General features: G+C 63.3%; 2 protein-coding genes across 2 annotated transcripts; both read right to left on the reverse strand.

The window, feature by feature from the left end:
• Positions 1-541: 541 nt before the first annotated feature.
• CCNT1 (cyclin T1) lies at positions 542-9,457 on the reverse strand. Its single transcript, XM_050331022.1, has 9 exons — positions 9,285-9,457; positions 8,522-8,603; positions 8,125-8,253; positions 7,312-7,372; positions 5,946-6,008; positions 5,293-5,338; positions 2,966-3,129; positions 2,531-2,601; positions 542-2,229 (listed from the first exon to the last, which is right to left on the reverse strand). The coding sequence occupies exons 1-9, from the start codon at positions 9,455-9,457 to the stop codon at positions 718-720; spliced, it is 2,301 nt and encodes a 766-aa protein (XP_050186979.1). The 3' UTR covers positions 542-717.
• Positions 9,458-10,208: 751 nt separating this feature from the next.
• Positions 10,209-19,428, reverse strand: ADCY6 (adenylate cyclase 6). The gene is made up of 21 exons (XM_050331017.1): positions 18,109-19,428; positions 16,751-16,900; positions 16,544-16,665; positions 16,323-16,434; positions 16,130-16,257; positions 15,753-15,911; positions 15,514-15,655; positions 15,270-15,398; positions 14,752-14,777; positions 14,502-14,649; positions 13,981-14,078; positions 13,819-13,906; positions 13,609-13,725; positions 13,365-13,523; positions 12,653-12,828; positions 12,540-12,569; positions 12,069-12,198; positions 11,674-11,937; positions 11,227-11,431; positions 10,893-11,017; positions 10,209-10,806 (listed from the first exon to the last, which is right to left on the reverse strand). Exons 1-21 carry the CDS (start codon positions 18,940-18,942, stop codon positions 10,678-10,680), a joined length of 3,471 nt encoding a protein of 1,156 aa, XP_050186974.1. The 5' UTR covers positions 18,943-19,428; the 3' UTR covers positions 10,209-10,677.
• Between the last annotated feature and the right edge of the window lie 824 nt (positions 19,429-20,252).

Genomic DNA, 20,252 nt, shown 5'->3' on the forward strand with positions numbered 1-20,252 from the left:
TGGGAGCACTGAATCCCCCTAAAAACAAGCTCATGTGGAACAGGTTTCCCAAAAACCATCCAGAGACCATCCATTTATTGAGGGTGGGAAAGTGAAAGTCTAAGAAGGAAGGAAATGGGTTTTTCCCAAACATTCAACCTAAACCTGCTTCCAGCTTGGCTGGGATTCTGCACCCTCATCCCACTGGGAATGCACCATAATCCTGTCACCCTGACAGCCAAGTCCTCCAGCACAGGCCCAAACCCAGCTCTGCACACACCAGCCTTGGGCTGCAGGAGGGGAATCAGGGACAGGGACACCATTCCCAAACCAGAGCGGGTTTCGGAGCGATGAACCAGGGACATGGGACATGGCAGGGAGAGCAGCTCCTATCACCCAGAATCCCCTTAGCCCCTCACATCCTCCTGTCCCCCCAAAACTCCTAAATCCACATTCCATCTCCAACAGCTCAAGCGGAGCCCCCACCACCAACTCCCCCCAAAATCCTCCCCAGGCTCCACCGCAGCCCCACGGAATTAAAAGGACCAAAACCACTAAGATATAAGTTAATGCTTAAATTATTTGTAAAACATCTTAAATTTTCTGTGACATATTTTAAATACCCCCCCACGTTCCCCAGAGCGGGGGGGCAAAGCCCAACACTAACTGGGAGCCTATGGGGGGGAAAGGGAAGGAATAGAGAAAGGGTTTCCTTATCCTTTCACAGCTTTTTAACAACTAAATATCAATAATAAAAGTTATATTATAATAAAATAAGTTCTTCGTGAGGCAGTGGAGATCAAAAAGCCCTTTCTCAAGCCCCGCGGGTTCGGGCTCGGGCTCTGGACTCAGTAGTAAAAAGGGGGGTTTACTTGGGCAGGGGGGCAGCGGGGGGGGCGGTTCCGAGGGCAGGGGGGGCGGTCGGGGCTTGTCCGTGTTGGCGGCAGCTCGGGAGCCGCTGGAAGCCCGGGGGTTCAGGAGCTCGTACGAGTGGAATTCGAAGGCGGGGGGCTGGGTGGGCTGCATGCCCTGCGCGCTCAGCAGCGAGTGCAGCATGTTCACCGTGTCCTGATAGTCACTGGCCTGGCTGGCGTTGTGCCCGTTGGCCCCCGAGGGCCCCTTGTCCGATTTGTGGGTGCCCCGCGGGGCTTTGCCGGGCTGGGACAAATCCGAGCTGTGCCCGGGCAGGTGGGCGGCCCCGGGGAGGTGGGAGTACGGGAACGGCACCGCGGGGCCTTTGGAGGCTTTGCCCACCTTGGGCGGGTGCTCGTGGGGCGCGGCCGGGGGCTCCTCGGGCAGGGGTCTCTTGCGGGTGGGGGCGAGGGGCCCGTAGCCCTTGTGGGGGGGGGCGGCGGCGCCGGGCTGGGCACCGTGCTTGGAGTCCCCCGGGCGCTTGGCCGCGGTGCTGGGGCCAGCGCCGAGCTGGGCGTGCAAGTGTTTGTGCGAGTGGTGGTTGTGGTGGTGGTGGTGGTGGTTGGACGAGTGGCCCTTGTGCTTCTCCTTGTACTCCCGGCTCTTCCCGCCCTCGTCCGCGGGGCCGTGCCTGTCTCCGGGGCCCGGCACCTTGATCCGCATCTTGATCTCCTCCTGCTTGGAGGGGACGGGCCTGTCTCCCCCCGCCCCCGCCGCCTGGATCCTCATCTTGAGGGCTTTGTCGCCCTTGTCGGCGCCGGGCGGGCGCTCGGGGTTGTCCGACCCCGCGATGGGGATTTTCAGGATGATCGGGGAGGGGTTGCTGTCCTGCTGCTGCCCTTCCCTCTCCCGCTGCTGCTGCACCAGCAGGTTCTGGGCGGCGTAGGCGTACTGGGAGCGCACGTTGGCCTCCATGTTCTCCAGCTGCCGCTTCTGCGCCGCCAGCTCCTCGGCGTGCTTGGCCCGGTACTCCTTGAGGGACACCTTGGCCGAGGGCGCGTTCTTGGTGCCCTGCTTCGGGTAGGGGGCACCGTCCTGCTGCGGGTGCTCGGCGGCAGCCGAGGAGCTCTCGCTAGTCCTGTGGATGTCCAGCTTGGTCGGGGGATGCCAATGATCCGCCTGGGAAGGGTCTGCGGCGCTCGGCTCGCCGGGGGAGTCGGCCGCGGGCGGCAGCGCCGGCCCCGCGCCGGCCGTGGAGGACGTGGACATGCTCATGAGCCCGGCGATGTTCATGTCCGAGCTGTTGTTCCTGGAGATCATGTTGAGGATTGTCTGCTCCGACAGGTTCTCGTCGTCCCCGTGGTCGTCGGTCTTGGACTTTCTGGCTGCTTGAGAGGCCTGGAATTGGAAGACCGAGCGGGTGTTCACTCTGGGGTGTCACCGGAGCTCGTCAGTGCAGTGCGAGCTCTTTATTCACACACAGAATTGGCCCCCATCCCTCCTTGTGGGAAGAATCCCAAGCCCTGCTACTGCAGCTGGAAAACCAAAGTCTCTCCAGAGTTAGTTCAGTACAAATGAACTCGAGCACCACTCACAGCATTCAGATTACACACACACAACACACACACACTCCTTTCCCAGATGCTGTCCTGCACTGCCACTCCCAAAGGAATCACACGGAATGTCCAAAGTTTCTTACCCGCCAGTTCCGGATCCGTTTAAGCCGACTGGGAGTTTTCTCAAGGATCTGCAGGAATTCATGGGTCAGTTCTGCAGAGGAGACACAAACCCAAGCAGGCAGGGTCAGAGCAGCCCTGGTCCCTCAGGACAACCCCCTCTTCTGATGGATGGAGCTACTGGTGGGATGGAGCTGCTCCGGGAGGGGAACTCTGAGAGCTGGAATCACTGACACATTTAAACTCATCTCTCTGTGGTGCTACAGAAGCTGCTGCTGCTGCCCTGGAAACCTCGGCAAGCCCTGAAATCCTGGAGCCCGTGAGGTGGTGTTGGAACATCATACCCAGGACCAAAGATGCCAAAAAAAAAATAATTCAAGAGCCTTTTTTTTTTTTTTTTTGCCTTTTTTTTTTTTTTTTTTTTTTTGGGGGGGTGAAAGCCTCGCTCCCAAACTTACCATCTAAGAGCTCCAGAGTTACAGTGCCATCAACGTATTCCCACCAGTGCTTCCCGTCCGTGGAGACTGGGATCTCCCAGTTGGACCACTTACAGGCCAGGTGGATACAGACGCAGGCCACAACGGGCGGGGTGTACTGCAGGCTGAAGGTGGTCAGGTGCAGGCTGACGTCACCGGGAGAGAAAACAGAAAGCCATCAACTCCCACGCCTGAGCCGCAGCATCCACGCGGGACACGGGGGGGAAAATGTGGGGGGTGGCCCTCGGGACCTCCCCGGAACGACCCCCCGGCACAGCCGGCTCCGTCCCGGCCCCACCGCTCGGGGGGTTCTGCACCACTGGGCTTGCTCGGCCCTGCTCTGCTCCGGGAATTATTTGGGATCTCCTCCACCAGTTTGCTTGTCTGTCTCCCCTGTTCTGCTACAGGAATTATTTGGGATCTCCTCCACCAGTCTGTTTGTTCATCCCTGTTCTGCTACAGGAAATTTGGGTTCTTCTCCACGGGTTTCCTCGTCCATCCCTGCTTTGCTGCAGGAAAGTTTGGGACCTCTTCCGAGGGGAAAAAGCCAGCGTGAGGTCACCTGCCGGCCCCGCCTCTGCTCTGAGGAGAAACTCATCCCTGTTTTTCACTACAAGAAATTTGGGATCTCCTCCACCAGTCTGCTTATCCCTGTTTTGGTACGGGAAATTTGGGATCTCCAAGAGGAAAGTCAGTGGGGACCTGCCAGCCCCACCTCCGCTCTGAGGAGAAACTTCCAAGCACAACTCCTGGATGGCACTGAAGGAGCAAAGTGACCCTTTTCAGCTTTAGGAAGGGTCTGGTCTTTCCCAAAGGATTTTCAGGAATACACACTCAATGCTGGAGTGACCCAGGAGCACCTGAGCCAGGTCACCTACCAGGTATTTTCATTAATAAATGAATTTCCCACTCAGTGCTGGGAAGCCTGGGCAGCACCGGGAAAGCAAGAACCAAGGGGACTTAAAAGGATCCTGCTCTCCCTGCAGGAACACCAGAGCTTTAGGAAAAACATGGAAGCAAGTCTGAGTGTGGGATCTGCCCACTCAGGAATGGGCCCTTTGGGAAAAGCAGCCACGAGGCACCATCTCCTCAGCACCTTCTTGAATGTTTCTCCACCAGTGAAAGGTGGAGGGGCAGAAATACGGAATCTGCAGCCAAAACTCCTGAGGTTTCACGGACCCTGGGCTTATCCAGAAGAAGCAGGAAATTCAGAGCCTTGGCAGAGTGCACTCCAGGTGCACAAAGAGCCTCAGCTCTGCCCCGTGACGATGCCAGAAGGACATCCAAGTGGAACACATGGATGAAATGCAGCTCATCCCCAAAGCACCTCCCTCAGGCATCACTCTGAGGCAAAACTGAGGCTCCACTTTGTCCTTTCTGCCTGCATTTCCCTCACTCACAGCCTTAACTCCTAATTCCTGGGCTTTGCCACTCTTGCTGCAGGGATAAAGGAGGTTTCAGGGCTGTGTTTACCCAAATATCACCAACATCACATTCCCGATGCCGGAAATCCACGGGTGCCCTTTGGAGCCTGAGAACACCTTCAACAAACAGTGCAGGTGAGCAGGGAACAGCTCCCAGGTGGAGGGGAGGGAAACCAGTGCCCACAGACATTCCCAGGGCCTGGAGGCATCTCTGGCCCTGCAGCTTCACCCGTGCTGGCTCCCAAACCACTTTTTTTTTTTCCTCCCTAGTTTCACAAAACCACAACATTTTCTGTGTCCATCCCAGTCACTCCATGATTTGCCTGAAGCTGATAATCCAGGAAATTCAGATGAAAAAAATAATCCCAGCACGAGTTGCTGGCATCGGCCTGGAAGCGAAAAATTAGGGGCAAAACAACCCAGATGATGAACTTGGGCTGACTTCTCTTTCCAAGGCTCTGCTCACAGGGCAGTTTCCTCCTGGCCTGCACCCAGCTCTGCTTTTACCCCATTTATACCCTAAATCAGCCTTTTTCTGGGTACAAACCACATTCATGGACAATTTCCACAGCAACTCGTTCAGTGAAAATGAGCTGGGGCTGAGCAAGGCAAAATGTACACACTCATTTCACCTTTACTTTTTTTGGTTTGTTTTGTTTGGTTTTTTTTTTGAACTTTCACAACTAAATTCCTGTAGAACAAGCAGTGAAGCTCCTGAGCATCCCACCTGCCTCGTTTTCCAGCTGGTTTTGCCCAGCAGCTGGCAGGAAAAAGGGTAGGAACCCTTTTCCTAAGGCTCCTCCTGAGGGATTCCCAGCGATGCCCCCACAGTCACCAGCAGCAGGTAAATTATAAATCAATTAGAAAATTAAAAAAAATAATAACCTGTTTGTAGCCATGAAATAGGAAGTTTGTGCCAAGTCCTTGCTGGCTGCAAGATAAAAAGGAAAAAGCAGGGCGTTACTTGCACGTTCTGATAAATATTATCGTATTTTGGTGCAGGAGCCACATGGCACCCACGGACTGACTCACTCCAGGCCACAGCCACAGGGATTTGGGGAATTCTGTTCACTGGGAGCTTTGTGGAGTCCAGCAGAGCCAGAATCATTTCAAATTGCCTCTTTTTCGATGATTACAGGGCTGGAACTGGGATTGTTCAGCCTGGAGAAGGCTCTGGGGTGACCCTGGTGCAGCTTTTCAGGCTCCAAGAGAGCTGGAGAGGGACTCTGGACAAGGCCTGGAGTGGCAGGACAAGGGGGAAGGGCTTCCCACAGGAAAAGGGGAGATTTTGATGGGATACTGGGAAGAAATCCCTCCCTGTGAGGGTGGGGGGACCCTGGCACAGGTTGCCCAGAGAAGCTGTGGCTGCCCCATCCCTGGGAGTGCCCAAGGCCAGGCTGGAGCAACCTGGTCCTGGTGGAAGGTGTCCCTGCCCTTCCTACCCAACCCATCCCAACATTCTGGGAAGCTCTGGAGCAGCCCCAGCTGGACATTCCACCCTGTTCTGCCAGCCCTTCCCCTTCCCAGTCGCCCCTCACCTCGCACGAGCTGGGTGCACTTCACCACGTGGGTGTGGGGGTGGTCAATGGTGATCTCAAACCCTGCAAGGACACAGACAAAGGACCCTCAGGACCAGCAGCACAGCCCTGGATCCTCGTCTGCTGCTCCCCTTCCCTCCTCCAGCCCTGCTCAGAGCCGGGCAGGAACAGAGGAGCCCGTTTTCCAGCCTCAAGTTCTCCAGCCACAAACCCTGAAGGTCTCTCTGGTGCTGCCAGACCTCCCCAGAGCTCGGGGACTTCTGAAAGGGCCTCACTGGGAACAAAAAAAAAACTATTAAGGATTTTAAAAATAGCAGGACAAAAGCCTCTTGGAGCAGCTGGGAGGAAGGAGAAGACAATGGCATCTGCTCCAAGGAATTTCTCTCACCCAAAAAGCTGAGAGGAAGCAGATTGTTTCCCTTTGAAGGGGCCTGAGGACAACTGAGTTTAATCCTCGCTCCAGTTTCCTCCTCAGTTTGGGAATTATGTTTTAAAGGGAGGAAGAATTCCAGTTGGTCCATGTGTGCAGCAGATCTGCAGAATGTTCTAGAAGAACTGGGATGTTTGAAAAGGCAACTGGAGGAGTGAGTGGTTGCAGAACTGGACTCAGTTCAGCCACGGGTTTGTGGTCCATGACACGTCAGCCCGTCCTGAGGGGGGGGACACGGGGTGTCTGCTCTGAATCCAGACAGGAGTAACAAATCCTGCTCTTTTGGAGAGAAAAATCTACCTACAAACTGCCTCTGAAATGGAACATGAGTTAGTAAGAACAACTTTTAACAGCACATTTGAGAATGGAACAGGGTACCAGATCCACCAACCCCTGCCCTACGTGGAGGCTCCAATTTCTACTTCCAAAAGCTGTTGCTGGTTTGTTGGTTTTTTGGGGTTTCCCACCCCCCCAATTCAATTATTTGACACAAATATTCACTTTTAGCCGGCGTTTTTAGACATCTCTCAGCACAAACTGCTCCCTGCAACAGGATTAGAGCTTTAGGGGTTGGAACTAGATGGTTTTAAGGTCCCTTCAAACCCAAACCATCCCATGACTCTGTGACTGAGCTGGAAAGCACAACCCACAACAGCAAGTGTCCAAGTGTCCAAGTAGTACAAATCCTGGGGGTTTTTGGGGGGAAAAAAAAAAAAAAAAAAAACAAAAAGAGAGAAGCCACACTTAAATCTCTCTGAGCATTGAGCCTGGCACGAGTCACACCTGGAAAAACTGATGTTGAAACAAGAGTGGGGGTGAAAAAGGGGTTTGCTGCCTGGACTCTGGGGGGAAGACAGCAGGGGTCAGGCTCTCCAGCCTGTGGAATTCTCCTGGCTCTGGGATTCGTGTGGCAGCCCGGCCGCTTCGACAACTTACCCAGGGTCTGCAGTATTATGCTCTCTAGAATGACCAGGTCTTGGGCTTGCTGCAGGTAAGCCTGGGGTTGAGAGGACAGGCAGGTTACTCACGGAGAGGCACTCGGATCAAGCCTGCACATCCCTGACACCCTTCTCTCCAGGGGAAAAACGGGAATCTCCCTGCAGGGGGGCACTGGCACAGACCCCCTGGAAGTGCTCAAGGCCAGGCTGGGAGGAGCTCAGAGCAAGCTGGGCTGGTGGAAGGTGTCCCTGCCCGTGGCAGGGGGGGTGGGACAGGATGGGGTTTAAGGGTCCTTCCAACCCAAACCATCCTGGGATTGTGTGATAGAGGGAGCAGAGCGCCGGGGTGGCCCTGGGTGCTGGTCCCCCACACTCCTGGGGTGGCACAGGAGCAGGAAAGGAATTAGCAGGAATCAGCAGCTATTCCTGCCTTTTTGTTTGTTTGTTTGTTTGTTTTCTCTCATTTTCCATAAGTTTCCTGGGAAAAAAAAGCTGCCCCTTCCAGCAGGACTGGCTGCCCAGCTCCAGGTGAAATCAGCAGCGTTTTTACCCCCCTGTGACCGCTGTGGGGACAAACTGCTCCCACCTCTGCTCCTGGGCAGCACCCCAGGGACACTGGACCTGGACCCAGGCGTGCAGCAGAGCAGAGGGGAGCTTGCCCAGAGCAGGGAAGCCCAAATCTCCCCGTGGCAGGAGCTGCTGGGCTGGGGAGCTGCCCCCGGGGAGGGCGGAGGAGCCGCCGGAGCCGCGCGATCCCGGAGGCGATTCCCGCTGCCCAGAGCCCATCCCAGCGCTCCATCCCCTCGCCCACCTCGCTCTTGGTGTCCAGCAGAGGCTCCTGAGGGTGCAGACAGGCGTGTGCCACCTTGATGACGTGCTCCAGCTTGCGGGGCTGCTCCTCCACCTTGGCCGCCAGGAAAAGCGCCGCGGGCACCACGGACTGAGGGGACAGGCACAAGAGTCACGTCAGAAACCCACTGACCCCGACAACAAACCAAATAAAACCAGGTGGATTCTCCCTATCCCTCCAGGAAGTGAAGCCTGTGCAAGCCTTAAGTCCAGCCACCACCAGGATGGAGAAAAGGGTCTCTCTCCTTATCCCTCCCCCTTCCCAAAATCCCTCCCCGGGGCCAGTCCCATCTCCCCAGAGCGGAGCTGGGGGATTCCCAGTGCTCCCCATCCCTTTCCCCCCAGATCCCAGCACTCACGTTCCTGTGGAACTGGGTGAAGGACTGCACCATGTAGAAGCGGTGCATGTACACGATGGCCGTGTTGATGGTGAGCTGGGAGCTTGGGAAGGGGGTTAAGGAAAGGCACAGCCGCGACAGAGACCCCCGGGCAGGGGTTTCCTCCCCAGGGGAGCCCTTGGAACTGATCCCACCGGGACGGGACGAGCTCTCTGCGTTCCCGGGCTGGGTCTTCCCTGCGTCTCAGCACAGCTCTCCCCACGATCCTAAAACGGGATTTCCCAGATCCCAAAACAGGCTCGGCTCTCGTCGCTCCCAGGCTGGACCTTCCCGACCGCCCGGCACAGGCTCTTCCTGCTCCCAAAGCCCATTTCGGGATCTCAAATCGGGCTGGGCGCTTCCGGGCCGGTCGGGCGTTCCCGAGCCTTCCCAACACCCCGGCGCGGCTCTCCCCGCTCCCGAAACGGGATTTCCTCGATCCAAAAAAAAACGGAGCTCGGCTCCTCCCGCTCCCGAGCCGAGCCGAACCAGGCTTTCCCAATACGCCAGCACCGACCTCGCTGTTCCCGGGCCGGGCTCTGCTCAACCCCAACGCCGCGCCGGGCTCTCCCCGCTCCGGGGCCCGCTCCTTCCCTTCGCCGCTCCCGCTTCTCCCCACACCCTCCCCCGTCTCCCCCGACCCTCCCGTCTCCCCCATCCCCGCGCCCTCCCCGCCCCGCTCCGCTTACCCCCCCACACCCCGCGGCCTAGCGCGGCCTAGAGCGCGGGCCGCCCGCACGGATACACGTTGAGGCGCTGCCCCATGTCCTGCAGCAGGTTGGCCGCCTGCTGGCGGTACGAGAGCTCCTTGTCCGGGTCGAGCCCGGCGCGGCGGGAGGGGCTGCGCTCCAGCTGCTCGCGGCTGAAGTACCAGCGGCGCCTGGGCCCGGCGCCGCCGCCGCCCGCCGAGGCCTCCATGGCGGCTCTGCGCCCGCGCGGGGGACGCGGCGGCGTGCGCACGCAGCGCGGTGACGTCACAGCGCCGGCGGGGGGGGGAGCGGGAGCGGCCGTTGGGGGAGCGCGGGTGTTCAGAATGGGGCGGGGCTTGAGGGAGGACACGCCCACTCTCCGTGTGGGGACACGCCCACGGAGGCCGGGCAGGCCACGCCCCCTCCCCGACCGCTGAGGGGGCTTCGGTTTTGGGGGCTCCGGTTTTAGGGGGCTCTGGTTTTAGGAGGGCTCTGGTTTAGGGGGTCTGGCACCCCCTCGCACCTCAGGGCGGTGTTTGAGCCCCCACAACAGCTTCTCACCACCTCTCTTACCGGGACCTTTGTGTGCCACCCACCCCCGGCACTCCGGGATCCCTTTCTGAACAGGACCCCCCTCACCGGGACCCCCGTGTGTGTGACCCCCCTCCCACCCCGACCCCACAGACCAGGCCACAGCTCGTATCCAAAGTGTTTTATATATAATTTATCTGTACACACGAAGGACAAAGTACCTCAGGTCTGCGCTGGGGTGGCGGAGAAGGGGAACTGCTGTCCCCTCCCACACACACACACCCTCCCTCTCCTCCGGGGCTGAGCCCCCCGCCCCAAAACCGCCTCAAAAAAAAAAAAAAAAACAAACCGAGAAAAAAATTAAAAGAAAAAAAAAAAGACACTTCATTAGGTTTTTGCATTTAAAAGGGGGGAGAGCTGCCTCCCACCCCTCCCCGCTGCAGCCCCCGGAGGGAGCTGGGACCCCCGGGGGGGTGGGGGAGCTGCGGAGGTGCTGGGCCTGCATCCCTCCTCCCCCCCCCGCAGGCGGCACTTCAATTTGGCACATGGAGGGGGCTGGGGACACCCCCACCCTCACACCCCCCCAAACCTTCCCTGGGGGGGGCCCATCTCCCCTCTTTGGCACATGGGGGGGTTTCAGCAAAGGGGGGGGAGAGGGGTGGGTTCATCTTGACACCCCCCCCCAAAAAAAACACCCCAGTGCAGGGCTGGGAAACACCCCCCAAAACACCTTGGTGTGGGTGAGGGGGGCACAGAGGGGTCACCCCCCCCTCCAACCACCTCCCTTGCGTCCATTTCTCCCTTTTTTTTTTTCTTTTTTTTTTTTTTTAAATACGTGGATTTGGGGATTTCTCTTCCTTTCCTTGCCTGACCCCGGCACAGGCCGGGGGGGTTGGGGGGGCACCATGGGGACCCCCCCTAACTGCCCCCGGGGCCGGCGTTGAGGAAGTAGGTGGTCATTTCCCCCTTGCCCTTGACCTTGACCAGCCCCCGGCACTCCAGCACGTAGCCCTTGGCCGCCAGCACCTGGTACAGGTCCGTTGTCACCTGGAGGGGGGGCACACGGGGGTGAGGGGGGGGTGCTGGGGTCCCTGAGGGGGTGGTCCTGTCCACCTCCCGCCCCCTCAGCTGACCTGGATGCGGTCGGGGACCCCCGTGCTGTCCATGCGGCTCGAGACGTTGACGGTGTTGCCCCAAATGTCGTACTGGGGCTTGCGGGCCCCGATGACCCCCGCGACCACCGGGCCCATGTTCAGGCCTGGGGGGACACGGTGGAGGGTCAGGAACCCCACACACAACACCCATGGGGTGGGAAGGAGGGCAAAGGGAAAGGGGGGATGAGAGGGGAAAAGGGGGAGGGAAAAAAAAGGGAGAACAGGAGAAGAGCCACCAGACACAGCACCACGAGCGGTGGCCAGGAATGCACGGGGGGGGCGTGAGGGGCTGCTGGAGCCGCCAGGGACCCACCGATCTTCATCTGGAAGTTGTTGAAGGAGTGCTCGTTGATGTACTTCATCTGCTCCATGAGGTGCATGGCGTAGTCGGCCAGGGCCGCGATGTGGCTCCGGCCCTCGCGGTCGTAGGTGGAGGCGTTGAGCCCCGACGCCGCCATGTAGGTGCTGCCGATGGTCTTGATCTTCTCCAGCTGCCGGTACTTCTGCTCGCTGATGATCTGGGAGGGGACACACACAGACACACACACATGGTGGGGTCACCCCTCGGCAGGGCTGTGAGTGCCCCGTGTCCATGGACGCTGCTCCGTGGCTTCTCCAAGGCCCCATTTTCCTCCACCCATCACCCTGCACCCCCTCCAAGCTGCTCCACAGCCCCTCCAGCACCCCCTGCACCCCATCCCCGTGCGCTTCCCCTCCACACCTCCTGCACCCCCTGCACCCTCACTGCCCCCTCCAGCACCTCGTCGAAGTCGGCGATGATCTCGTTGAGCAGCCGCAGGCACTCCACGCCCTCGTTGTTGGCCTCCAGCTCCACGTAGAACTCGGAGAAGTTGCTGATGGAGGCGAACATCACGGCCACGCACTCGCAGGACTGGTAGTAGAGCTCGTCGTTGCGCCGCTCCCGCGCCAGGAAATGCGCGGCCACGTCCTTGGGCAGGATGTTGTGGAGCAGCCGCCGGTTGTAGGCCTGGAGCTCCTCCATCTCCTCCTTCTCGCCCGTTGCCTGCGGGGAACGCGCCACTGTGGGGGCTGCCGGGGGGCCCCCAGGGCCAGCCCGAGGTTGGGGTGCAGGGAGGGGTCAGTTCTGGCCCCGCTGTGCAGGAAAAGGGTCGTTCCCAGCCCCCCCGGTCCTACCTGGAGCTTCCAGAGGAAGTCGAGGCGGGCGGTGGACTCGACCTGCTGCGCGTGCAGGTAAAGGGCCAGGGCGAACACGGCCAGCACGGCGGGGGTGACGAACCGCAGGGCCACCTTCCCCTCCGCGGGGCTGCGGGACCCCCAGAGCCCTCAGACGGGCTGAGGGATGGCCCCCGCCCACCCCAGGGACCCCAAACCTGCACCCAACCCCTACAATTCACCCTCCCGCTCCAGGGACCTCAGAGATCCCACCCAGACCCCAAAGGCCCACCCGCTCACCCAAGGGAGCCCCAAAGATTCAACCAACCCCAAGGATGCGCCCAACCCAGAAGCCCCAAAGCTGCACCCGCGCCAGAGACCCCAAAGCTGCACCCACCCTTGCAGCACAGACCCCCCCCAAGGCATCTCCTGCTGCTGCCCACCCTCACCCCCCTACCCCCAGTTCCCCACTGGTCCCAGTTCCCCGCTCACCACTCGCCCTGGGTCACATTGAAGGAGGGCCTGTGGGGGAGAGGAGCTGGGGTTAGCGGGGTGGGGACACATCTCGGAGTTTGGGGACGCCGGGGGGACACAAGGGCACTCACAGGGCGTTGGCCACGACCAGCAGGTCGGCGTTGTCGAAGAGGGCGGCGTGAGGCCCCTCCACCAGCAGCAGGAATGTGGCCTCGATGGCCACCATGAGCAGCAGCTTCCCGATGCTGCTGATGTGCAGGAAGACGGAGCAGGCGAGCAGGCTCAGCACCACGCTGTAGCTGAAGTACTGGGGGGGACACGGGGGGGATGCACTGGGACCCCGGGAACGCTGGATGGCACCCCAGAACCCCTGCAGCCGGCCCCAGGAACCCCTAATGGCAGCCCAGGAACCCCTGCAGCACCCCAGGAACCCTGGCAGCACCCCTGGAAACCCCAGCCAGTACCCCAGGAACCCCAGGCAGCACCCCTGGGAACCTCTGCAGCACCCTGGGAATGCTGGATGGCACCCCAGGAGCCCTGAGTGGCACCCCACGCCCATGGGGACCTTGCACCCTTGGGGACACCCTCAAGGGCTCAGTGCCAGCACCCACAGAGGACTTTGGACCCGAGGGAGCTGTGCCAGCAGCCTGTGCCTGCAGGGACCCTGTGCTGGCACCCAGCACGCTCAGGGACCCCTGGCAGCATTCCTGGGGACCCAGGGACTGCAGAGACCCTGTGCCAGCACCCAGAACCCCCAGGGACCCTGTGCCAGCACCCAGGGAGGACCAGGCACCCCCAGGGCTCCCCGTGCCCCTGTGCCCGGGGGTGGCCACAGCCCCTCACCTCGGGGAAGTCACAGGCCAGCCCATCACCGTGGCAGGAGCCAGGGGGGGTCCCCAGGGAGAAGTTGAGGGCCCGGAGCTGGCAGGGTCCCACGGCCTCGGGGGTCACGTTGAGCTCGCGGGCGGCACATTCCCGCAGGGCCACGCGGCTGCAGGAGAACTGGGGGGGGGGGCAGAGGGGTGAGACGGTGCCCCAGAGCCCCTCACAGCCCCCCAGAGCCCCTCACAGCCCCCCATGTCCCCACCATGTTGACGAAGGCGGCGATGAAGACGAGCAGGATGGTGAAGACGGCGATGCCGGTGCTGCGGGCGCGGGACTGGACGATGCTCCGGGACAGCCTTTGCAGGGCCGTGGGGAAGAGCTGGTGGAGGGGGAGGGACACACACACAGAAAAGACCCCGTCACTCCCAGCCGAGCCCCCCAAAGCCCCCCCAGCCCTCGGGCCGGCACTCACAGTGACGCAGGAGTAGACGGCGCAGACGAAGAGGATGGCGGCGAGGAGGATGAAGATGCTGACGTAGACACCGAGCATCAGCGGGGAGCTGGGGAGAGGTGGGGGTGAGTGACAGGCTCAGGGGGCCGGGGCCAGGGTTTTTTGGGGGGCTGCAGAACTCACTGGGGGAACACCAGGATCTGGAGGCAGCAGATGAAGCAGAAGACCAGGAGGGTGCAGGCCACGTAGCCACCGAAACGGTCGTCGATCTTCTTGGAGTACTGAGGGGAGAGGAGGAGGTGGGATAGGGGGATCCCACAGGATGGGATGGGATGGGATGGGATGGAGGGGGACAGGGGGGACCCCAGGGGAAGGATGGAGGGGGACTGAGGGGACATCAGTGGATAGGATGGAAGGAAATGGGGTAACCTGGAGGATGGGATGGAGGAAACAGGAGGACCCCAGGGGATGGGATGGGATGGGATGGGGGGAAACTGGGGGAGGGGATGGTCCCCGAGGGGTTCAGGGGATGGGATGGGATGAGGTTGAGAAGGTGGAGGGTCCATGGACCAGCACAGAGAAGATGCCGGGGGATGAGGGTGAGATGAGAGGGACAAAGGTGCTGATGGGGCCAGAACTGAGGGGACTTCAGGGCACAGAGGGGGCCCTCAGGGCTGGGGCAGAGGGGACAGAGGGCCTCTCACCTTCTTCTCCAGCTCAGGTGTCTGGAAGGTGAGCAGGAACTTCTTGACGTGGTCCTTGCGGAGCTGGTCGATGCTCCGGGCGTCGATGGCCCGGCTCAGGAACTCGTCCACCTCGTCCTCGGGGTTCAGGGCCTCCTGGGCACCTCGGCTGGGGACACAGGGGGGTCAGGGTCCCCCAAGACCCCCGTCTCTGCCCCAGGGAAGGGCCCAGCTGTGCCCCCCCGTGGTGCCCTGGCATGGGGACACTTACTTGTCCTTGCTGGAGTCATCGATGCCCTGGGAGACACAAGGAGATGGGGGTGTCAGGGACACTGGCACAGATGGGGGGGTCCCCCACAGATGACAGGGACATGGGGCATCCCCCAGGGTCACCCAGGATGGGGGATGGAGTCCCAGGGGTCACCAGGATGGTGGGAGGGTCCCCAAGGGTCTGCAGAGGGAGGAGAGAGGGGTCTGGGGGGGGATGTCTGACACCAGTGGTCCCCAAGGCTGGTGAGGACAGGGGGGATCCCTGAGGTCTGTTGAGGATGGGGGAGACCCTGGGGGGGTTCCCATGGGCTGCTGAGGACAGGGCGGGTCCCCAAGGTCTACTGAGGATGGGGTGGCACCCCAGGCTCCTCCCAGGCCTGCAGGCAGCAGGAGGAAGCCACAAGATCCGCGGGCAGGGCTGGGGAAGCCACAGACAGCCCCGGAAGGGCAGCGAGCAGCCGATACCGCCGCGGTGGGATCCCCCGTGCCCAAAAAAACCACCCCCCCGAGGCCACTGACCATCTGCCGGAAGGCCTTGGAGTCCTTGGTGCGGGAGAAGGAGCGCTCGGGCACCCAGCGCGGCACCAGCCCCTCGGTGGAGTTGGCACGAGCGCGCTGCAGCTTGGCCAGGATGGCCTTCTCCTCCTTCTGCGGGGGGGACACACGGCCGTGAGGAGGAGGGAGGCGGGAGGGGGGGACACCCCGGCTCTCCCACCCTCCTGGGACCCCCTCCCCACAACTTTTCCCCCCCGCCCCAACTCACGCGCTTCTGGCTGCACCCCACGATGAGGAAGGTCTCGATGTTGTGCTCCTTGAGGTAGGCGTTGCGCTCGCCCCCGTGCCCCGGCTCCACCTCGTAGTCGCCGTTCAGGTACTGCAGCGTCGCCCAGGTGATGTGGATGCGTCTGGGGATGATGGGGTGGGGGGGGGCAGGAGGTGAGCCCCCCATCCTGCTCCATGCCCCCTGCCCCCCAGTCCAGCCCCTTCCCAGTCCAGGCTCACCCAGCTTTGCCTCCCGCTTCCATGTGGTTGGCGAGGGTGACGTCGTTGGACCAGACGTCGAACTGCCACTTGCGCAGCCCCAGGACCCCGCAGTGCACCCGCCCGCTGTGGATGCCCACGCGCATGTTCACGTTCACCCCCGTCACCTCACGCACCAGCCTGCGGGTGGCACGGGCACCACGTCACCCCTGGGCACCCCCAGTCACACCACGACAGCCACAGGCACCACGACCCAGACTGGTGAGCACTGGGGGAGCACCAGCACCAGGAATGGGCACACTTTCCCCCCAGCACTGCAGTGGCACCGGGGACGTGCCAGCACCGGGGATGGGCCCGAGGGGATGGGCACAGCCGCCCCCAGCTCTGCCCCCACTCACGAGATGGCCTCGATCATGTCGACCCCCATCTCCACGCAGCAGTGGGCGTGGTCCCCCCGTGCCTCCGGCAGCCCCGACACGCAGTAGTAACAGTCCCCCAGGATCTTGATGCGCAGGCAGTGGTTCTCCTGGGGGGCACAGGCGGGTCAGGGGGGCTCTGGGAACATCCCCACCCCCCAGCCCCTCCACTCACCGCGGCCAGCTTGTCGAAGCGGGCGAAGAGCTCGTTGAGCGTCATGACCAGCTCCTGGGCCGTGCACTGCGAGGCCAGGCTGGTGAAGCCCTCGATGTCCGCGAAGAGGATGCTGCAGGGAGGAAGGGCGTGGGCTGGGGAGGGTCCACACACCCCCCCCGGGGCCTCCCTCCCCTGCTGACACCCCCAAAACCTCGCCCGCACCCCCGTCCCCACGGTACCTGACGTTGTCGTGCTTCTGGATGTAGATCTTGTGGAACATCATGTCCTCCTTCTTGGTGTTGATGTCCTCCTTCATCTCCATGGCCACGTGCTGCGGCAGCACCGAGAGCAGCAGCCGCTCCTGCACCCACAGCAGCATCATCAGGGGAGGGGTCAAGACCTCCTGGGACCCCCCCCCAGCTCGGCACGGGGACCCCCCATCCCACCTGCTGCCGGTTCTCCCGCTGGAGGTGCAGCCGTGCCTGGATGTAGCCGCGGGTCTCCTGGAAGGCCTGGCGCTGCGACACCTCGGCGGGGTAGTGGGTGCAGACCCCCACCACGTTGGTGCAGAGGAAGATCAGGGCGTTGGCGCTGAGCTGGGGGGGGGAGGTTGGCTCAGTGTGAGCCCCCCGCCCCCAGCCAGCTCTCTGGTGTGGGGGGTGCTGTTAAGAGCAGCAAGGAGGGGATGTGGGGCAGGAGGGGACATGGGGACCCAAGGCAGGGGGATGTGGAGATGCAAGGACCTGGGGACACAGGGGACAGGGGGAGCAGGGGGCCATGGGGATGGAGGAAACCAGACAAGGGGGGATATAAGGATGCAGGAACCCAGGGCAAGGGGCACACGGGGACCTGGAGCAGGGTGGGTCGTGAGGACACCCTCTGGAAGCAGAGGAAGTCGGGAAGCAGAGATGGCTGCAGTGGGAGCTGCGGTTTCCCCCCTGTCCCAGTCCCCTGGGATCGGAGCCAGAGCTATTTATAGCTCTCCAACACACTGGGAGGGGGGGCCTCGCACCCCCCCAGCCCCCTCACATCCCCCTGGAAGCCCCATCGCTCCCACCCTGCGGGGGGGGTGAGCCCCACCCAGAGGGGCTGCCCTTCCAGTGACCCCCAAAGCCCCGCTGGCCTCGGATCCCCCCCCCACATCGCGTTCCTCGCCCTGTGCCCCGCGGGGACCGCACGTGGGCCAGGCCCCGGCCAGGCAGGGCGAGGGTGACAGTGAGGAGTGGCCCCGTGCAAGGAGGGGGAGCACAGCAAGGGGCTGCCGGGGCTGGGAACACCCAGCCCTGGGGTGGGGGACCCCTCTGTGCCTGCAGCACCCTGCTGGGAGCACCCAGCACCCCAGAGGGGCAGGACAGGGGACACTGCCAGCGTCCCAGCGCCCCTGGGTGACAACCCTCCCCCCGCCCTGATGCCCTGGCCCTGCATCCCCTCCTCAGGGATTTCCGCCAGCCCCACAACAGGGGCTTTGTGGGTGCCCCCCCTCCCCTGGTGCAGCCCACAATGGTGGGTCTGTGCCAGGACCAGGGGCCCCTCCTGCCCCACGGGGGCTGCGGCAGCAGAGAGACCCCTGGTCACACCACAGGCCCCTGGCACGGGACCTCCCCCAGGGGACCTGCAGCCAAGGGGCCCCTCCCACGTCCAGAATTTTCCGCCATCAAGTGCAAAACCACCCCAATTTTGCAGGAAGGGACTCGGGGAGCCGACGGGTCCCACCTGGGGGGTACCCACAGGCGGGCAGGACCCCCTGGGCGCAGCCCCCCACCGTGTGTGTGTTGTGTGTGTGACTGTGTGTCCCCTGCCCTACCTGCTTCCAGAGGAAGGGGTCGGCGGCGTTGCGGTGCCAGGCGATGGCGAGGTGCAGGGCGGAGAGCAGGACCCCGGCCAGCACGGCCGCCCTCATCCGCACGGGCAGCAGCGTGTACGTGATGTAGATGAAGAAGACGCTCCACCAAACGCCCTCGGCCGCGCTCCGGGGGGACACGGCCACCGTCCCCAGCGCCTGCACCCCGGCCAGCAGCCCCAGCACCACGTAGCTCACCACCCACATGTAGTCCTGGGGGAAGGCGCTGCGGCTGCACAGCACCATGAGGAGCAGGAACAGGGCCGTGGCCCCAGCCAGCGCCGCCGCCGCCGGCACGTGCGGGGAGCCGGGCAGGCAGAGGAAGAGCAGCATCACCCCACAGACCAGCACCAGCACCCCCATCAGCACCGTCAGGCTGCTCTGGTTCATCTGGAAGAAGTAGCGCTGGTAGAGCCGCTCCAGTTTGGCCGACTGGAAGCGTTTGGAGCGGAAAACCTGGAGCAGCCGCCGCCAGCACTCGCCGGCCGACGGCCGCCCCCCGTGTCCCCCGGCCCCCTTCGGGCCCTTGGCCTCGCCGTCCTCCAGGGCCGCGTCCACCGATTTGAGTCCCAGGTCGCCTGCGGGCCCCTTCTTGCCGTAGTGGTCCTCCTGCCAGGTGCAGCGCATTCCCCGGGGGGGTCCCGCGCCCCTCTCCATCTCAGGGTCCTGCAGGCAGCTCATGTAGCGGGGGCCGCAGAGGCCGGCGCGGGGCCGGGGGCCCTTCTTGCCGTTGCGCTCCCCCCATGCCGTCTTCCGCTCGTCCACCTTGGGCACCAGGATGCCGCTGAACCACGACATGCTGCGGGCACCGGGGCGGGGGTCAGCGCTCAGGCCCCCACCCTGACACCCCCAGAGGGACCCCGGAGCTCACGGGGGTGCGAGGCCTCACAAGGGGCAGAGCGTCCTGTGTCCCGCTCCACCCCGGAGGATGCAGACCCCAAGTCCCAGCTCTCCCACCACCTCCATGGCCCCCGTGGGAACGGCCGGTGCTGGGCCGGTGCTCCGTGCCAGTATCCCGGTGCTGGGTTCCCGGTGTCCCGGTGCCCGGTGCGTGGCCCTGCCGAGGCCGCCCCGAGCCCGCCCTCCCCGGCGCAGCGACCTGCGACAAAGCTGGGACCGACCCGGGCGTCCCGGCCCTGTTTGTCTTGAACGGTGGCCAACGAGCTGCACCGGGCACGGCCGCCCCGGGGCACCGGGAACCAGCCGGGACGTGGCAGCCCGGTCCCAGCCGGTCCCGGTAGGAGCGGGCGAGCGGCGATGGGGAACGGACACCGGGAAGGGCCGGCCCCGGTGGCGGCGGCCGCCTCTCTCCGTCTCTCCGTCCCTCCCTCCCTCCTCCCCGCTCCGGGCACGGAAGCCCCGCCGAGCCCGGCCTGTTCATCAGGACCCGCCAGCGCCCTCCCGCCACCGCACCGGCCGCTCCGCCGCACCGACAGCTCCGGCCGCACCGGACCCCCCGCCGAGCACCGCACAGCCCCCCCGGCGCCGCACCGCTCCTGCCGCCCGGGGCCAGCCCAGTGCCGCCCCCGCCCTAATCCCAGTCCCAGTCCCAATCCTGGTCCCGGTCCCGATCGCGGTGCCGCCGCCGCCCTGATCCACCCGCCTCCCGCCGGCGCTCCCGGTGCTCCTGGTCGGCCCGCTCACCTTCCGCCTCCGGCGCCGCCGCCCGCAGGGCCCTGCGCCCCGCCACGGCCCCGCCGCCGCCCGCTCCTACACGGCGGCCGCGCCGCGTCCCCGCCGCCCCATCCGCGCCCAGGCCGGGCCCCGGTGGCGGTGGCGGCCCCGGTCCCGGTCGCGGCCGCGCAGCCCCGGCCCGCCCTGGCCGGTGCCCGCCCCCCGCCCGGATCCGCTCCCGGGCGCTCCCGGCCAGCGGCCTTAAAGGCGCAGCGGCGGCGGCGGGAACGGCCCGGTACGGCCCGGAGCGGCGGGGGAGGTGCGGGCGGACCCGCACCCCCGGGGGCTGCGCACACGCACACGGGCACGGACACGCACACACGGACACGCCGCGCCGCGGCGACATGGCGGGGACAGCGGGGACACGCGCGGCCGGGCCCCCCGTGTCCGCACAGCCCCCCTCACTGAGTGTGCCCCTTGCACACCCACCCCGC

Source organism: Myiozetetes cayanensis, unplaced genomic scaffold (assembly GCF_022539395.1).
Source record: "Myiozetetes cayanensis isolate MyiCay16 unplaced genomic scaffold, myiCay2020 scf47, whole genome shotgun sequence".
NCBI classification, from domain to species: Eukaryota; Metazoa; Chordata; class Aves; order Passeriformes; family Tyrannidae; genus Myiozetetes; species Myiozetetes cayanensis.

What these genes read in the sequence shown, in the direction of transcription:
- ADCY6 (XM_050331017.1), bottom strand. Translation starts at nt 18,942, where the DNA reads ATGTCGTGGTTCAGCGGCATCCTGGTGCCCAAGGTGGACGAGCGGAAG. An exon ending in ACCCCTTCCTCTGGAAGCAG is followed by an intron (nt 16,901 to 18,108) that starts GTAGGGCAGGGG and finishes TCCCCCCCCCAG; the next exon opens with CTCAGCGCCAACGCCCTGAT. An exon ending in CAGATCCTGGTGTTCCCCCA is followed by an intron (nt 13,907 to 13,980) that starts GTGAGTTCTGCA and finishes ACCTCTCCCCAG; the next exon opens with CTCCCCGCTGATGCTCGGTG.
- CCNT1 (XM_050331022.1), bottom strand. Translation starts at nt 9,457, where the DNA reads ATGGAGGCCTCGGCGGGCGGCGGCGGCGCCGGGCCCAGGCGCCGCTGG. An exon ending in AACTCTGGAGCTCTTAGATG is followed by an intron (nt 2,602 to 2,965) that starts GTAAGTTTGGGA and finishes TCTCCTCTGCAG; the next exon opens with AACTGACCCATGAATTCCTG. An exon ending in AACGGATCCGGAACTGGCGG is followed by an intron (nt 2,230 to 2,530) that starts GTAAGAAACTTT and finishes TTCCAATTCCAG; the next exon opens with GCCTCTCAAGCAGCCAGAAA.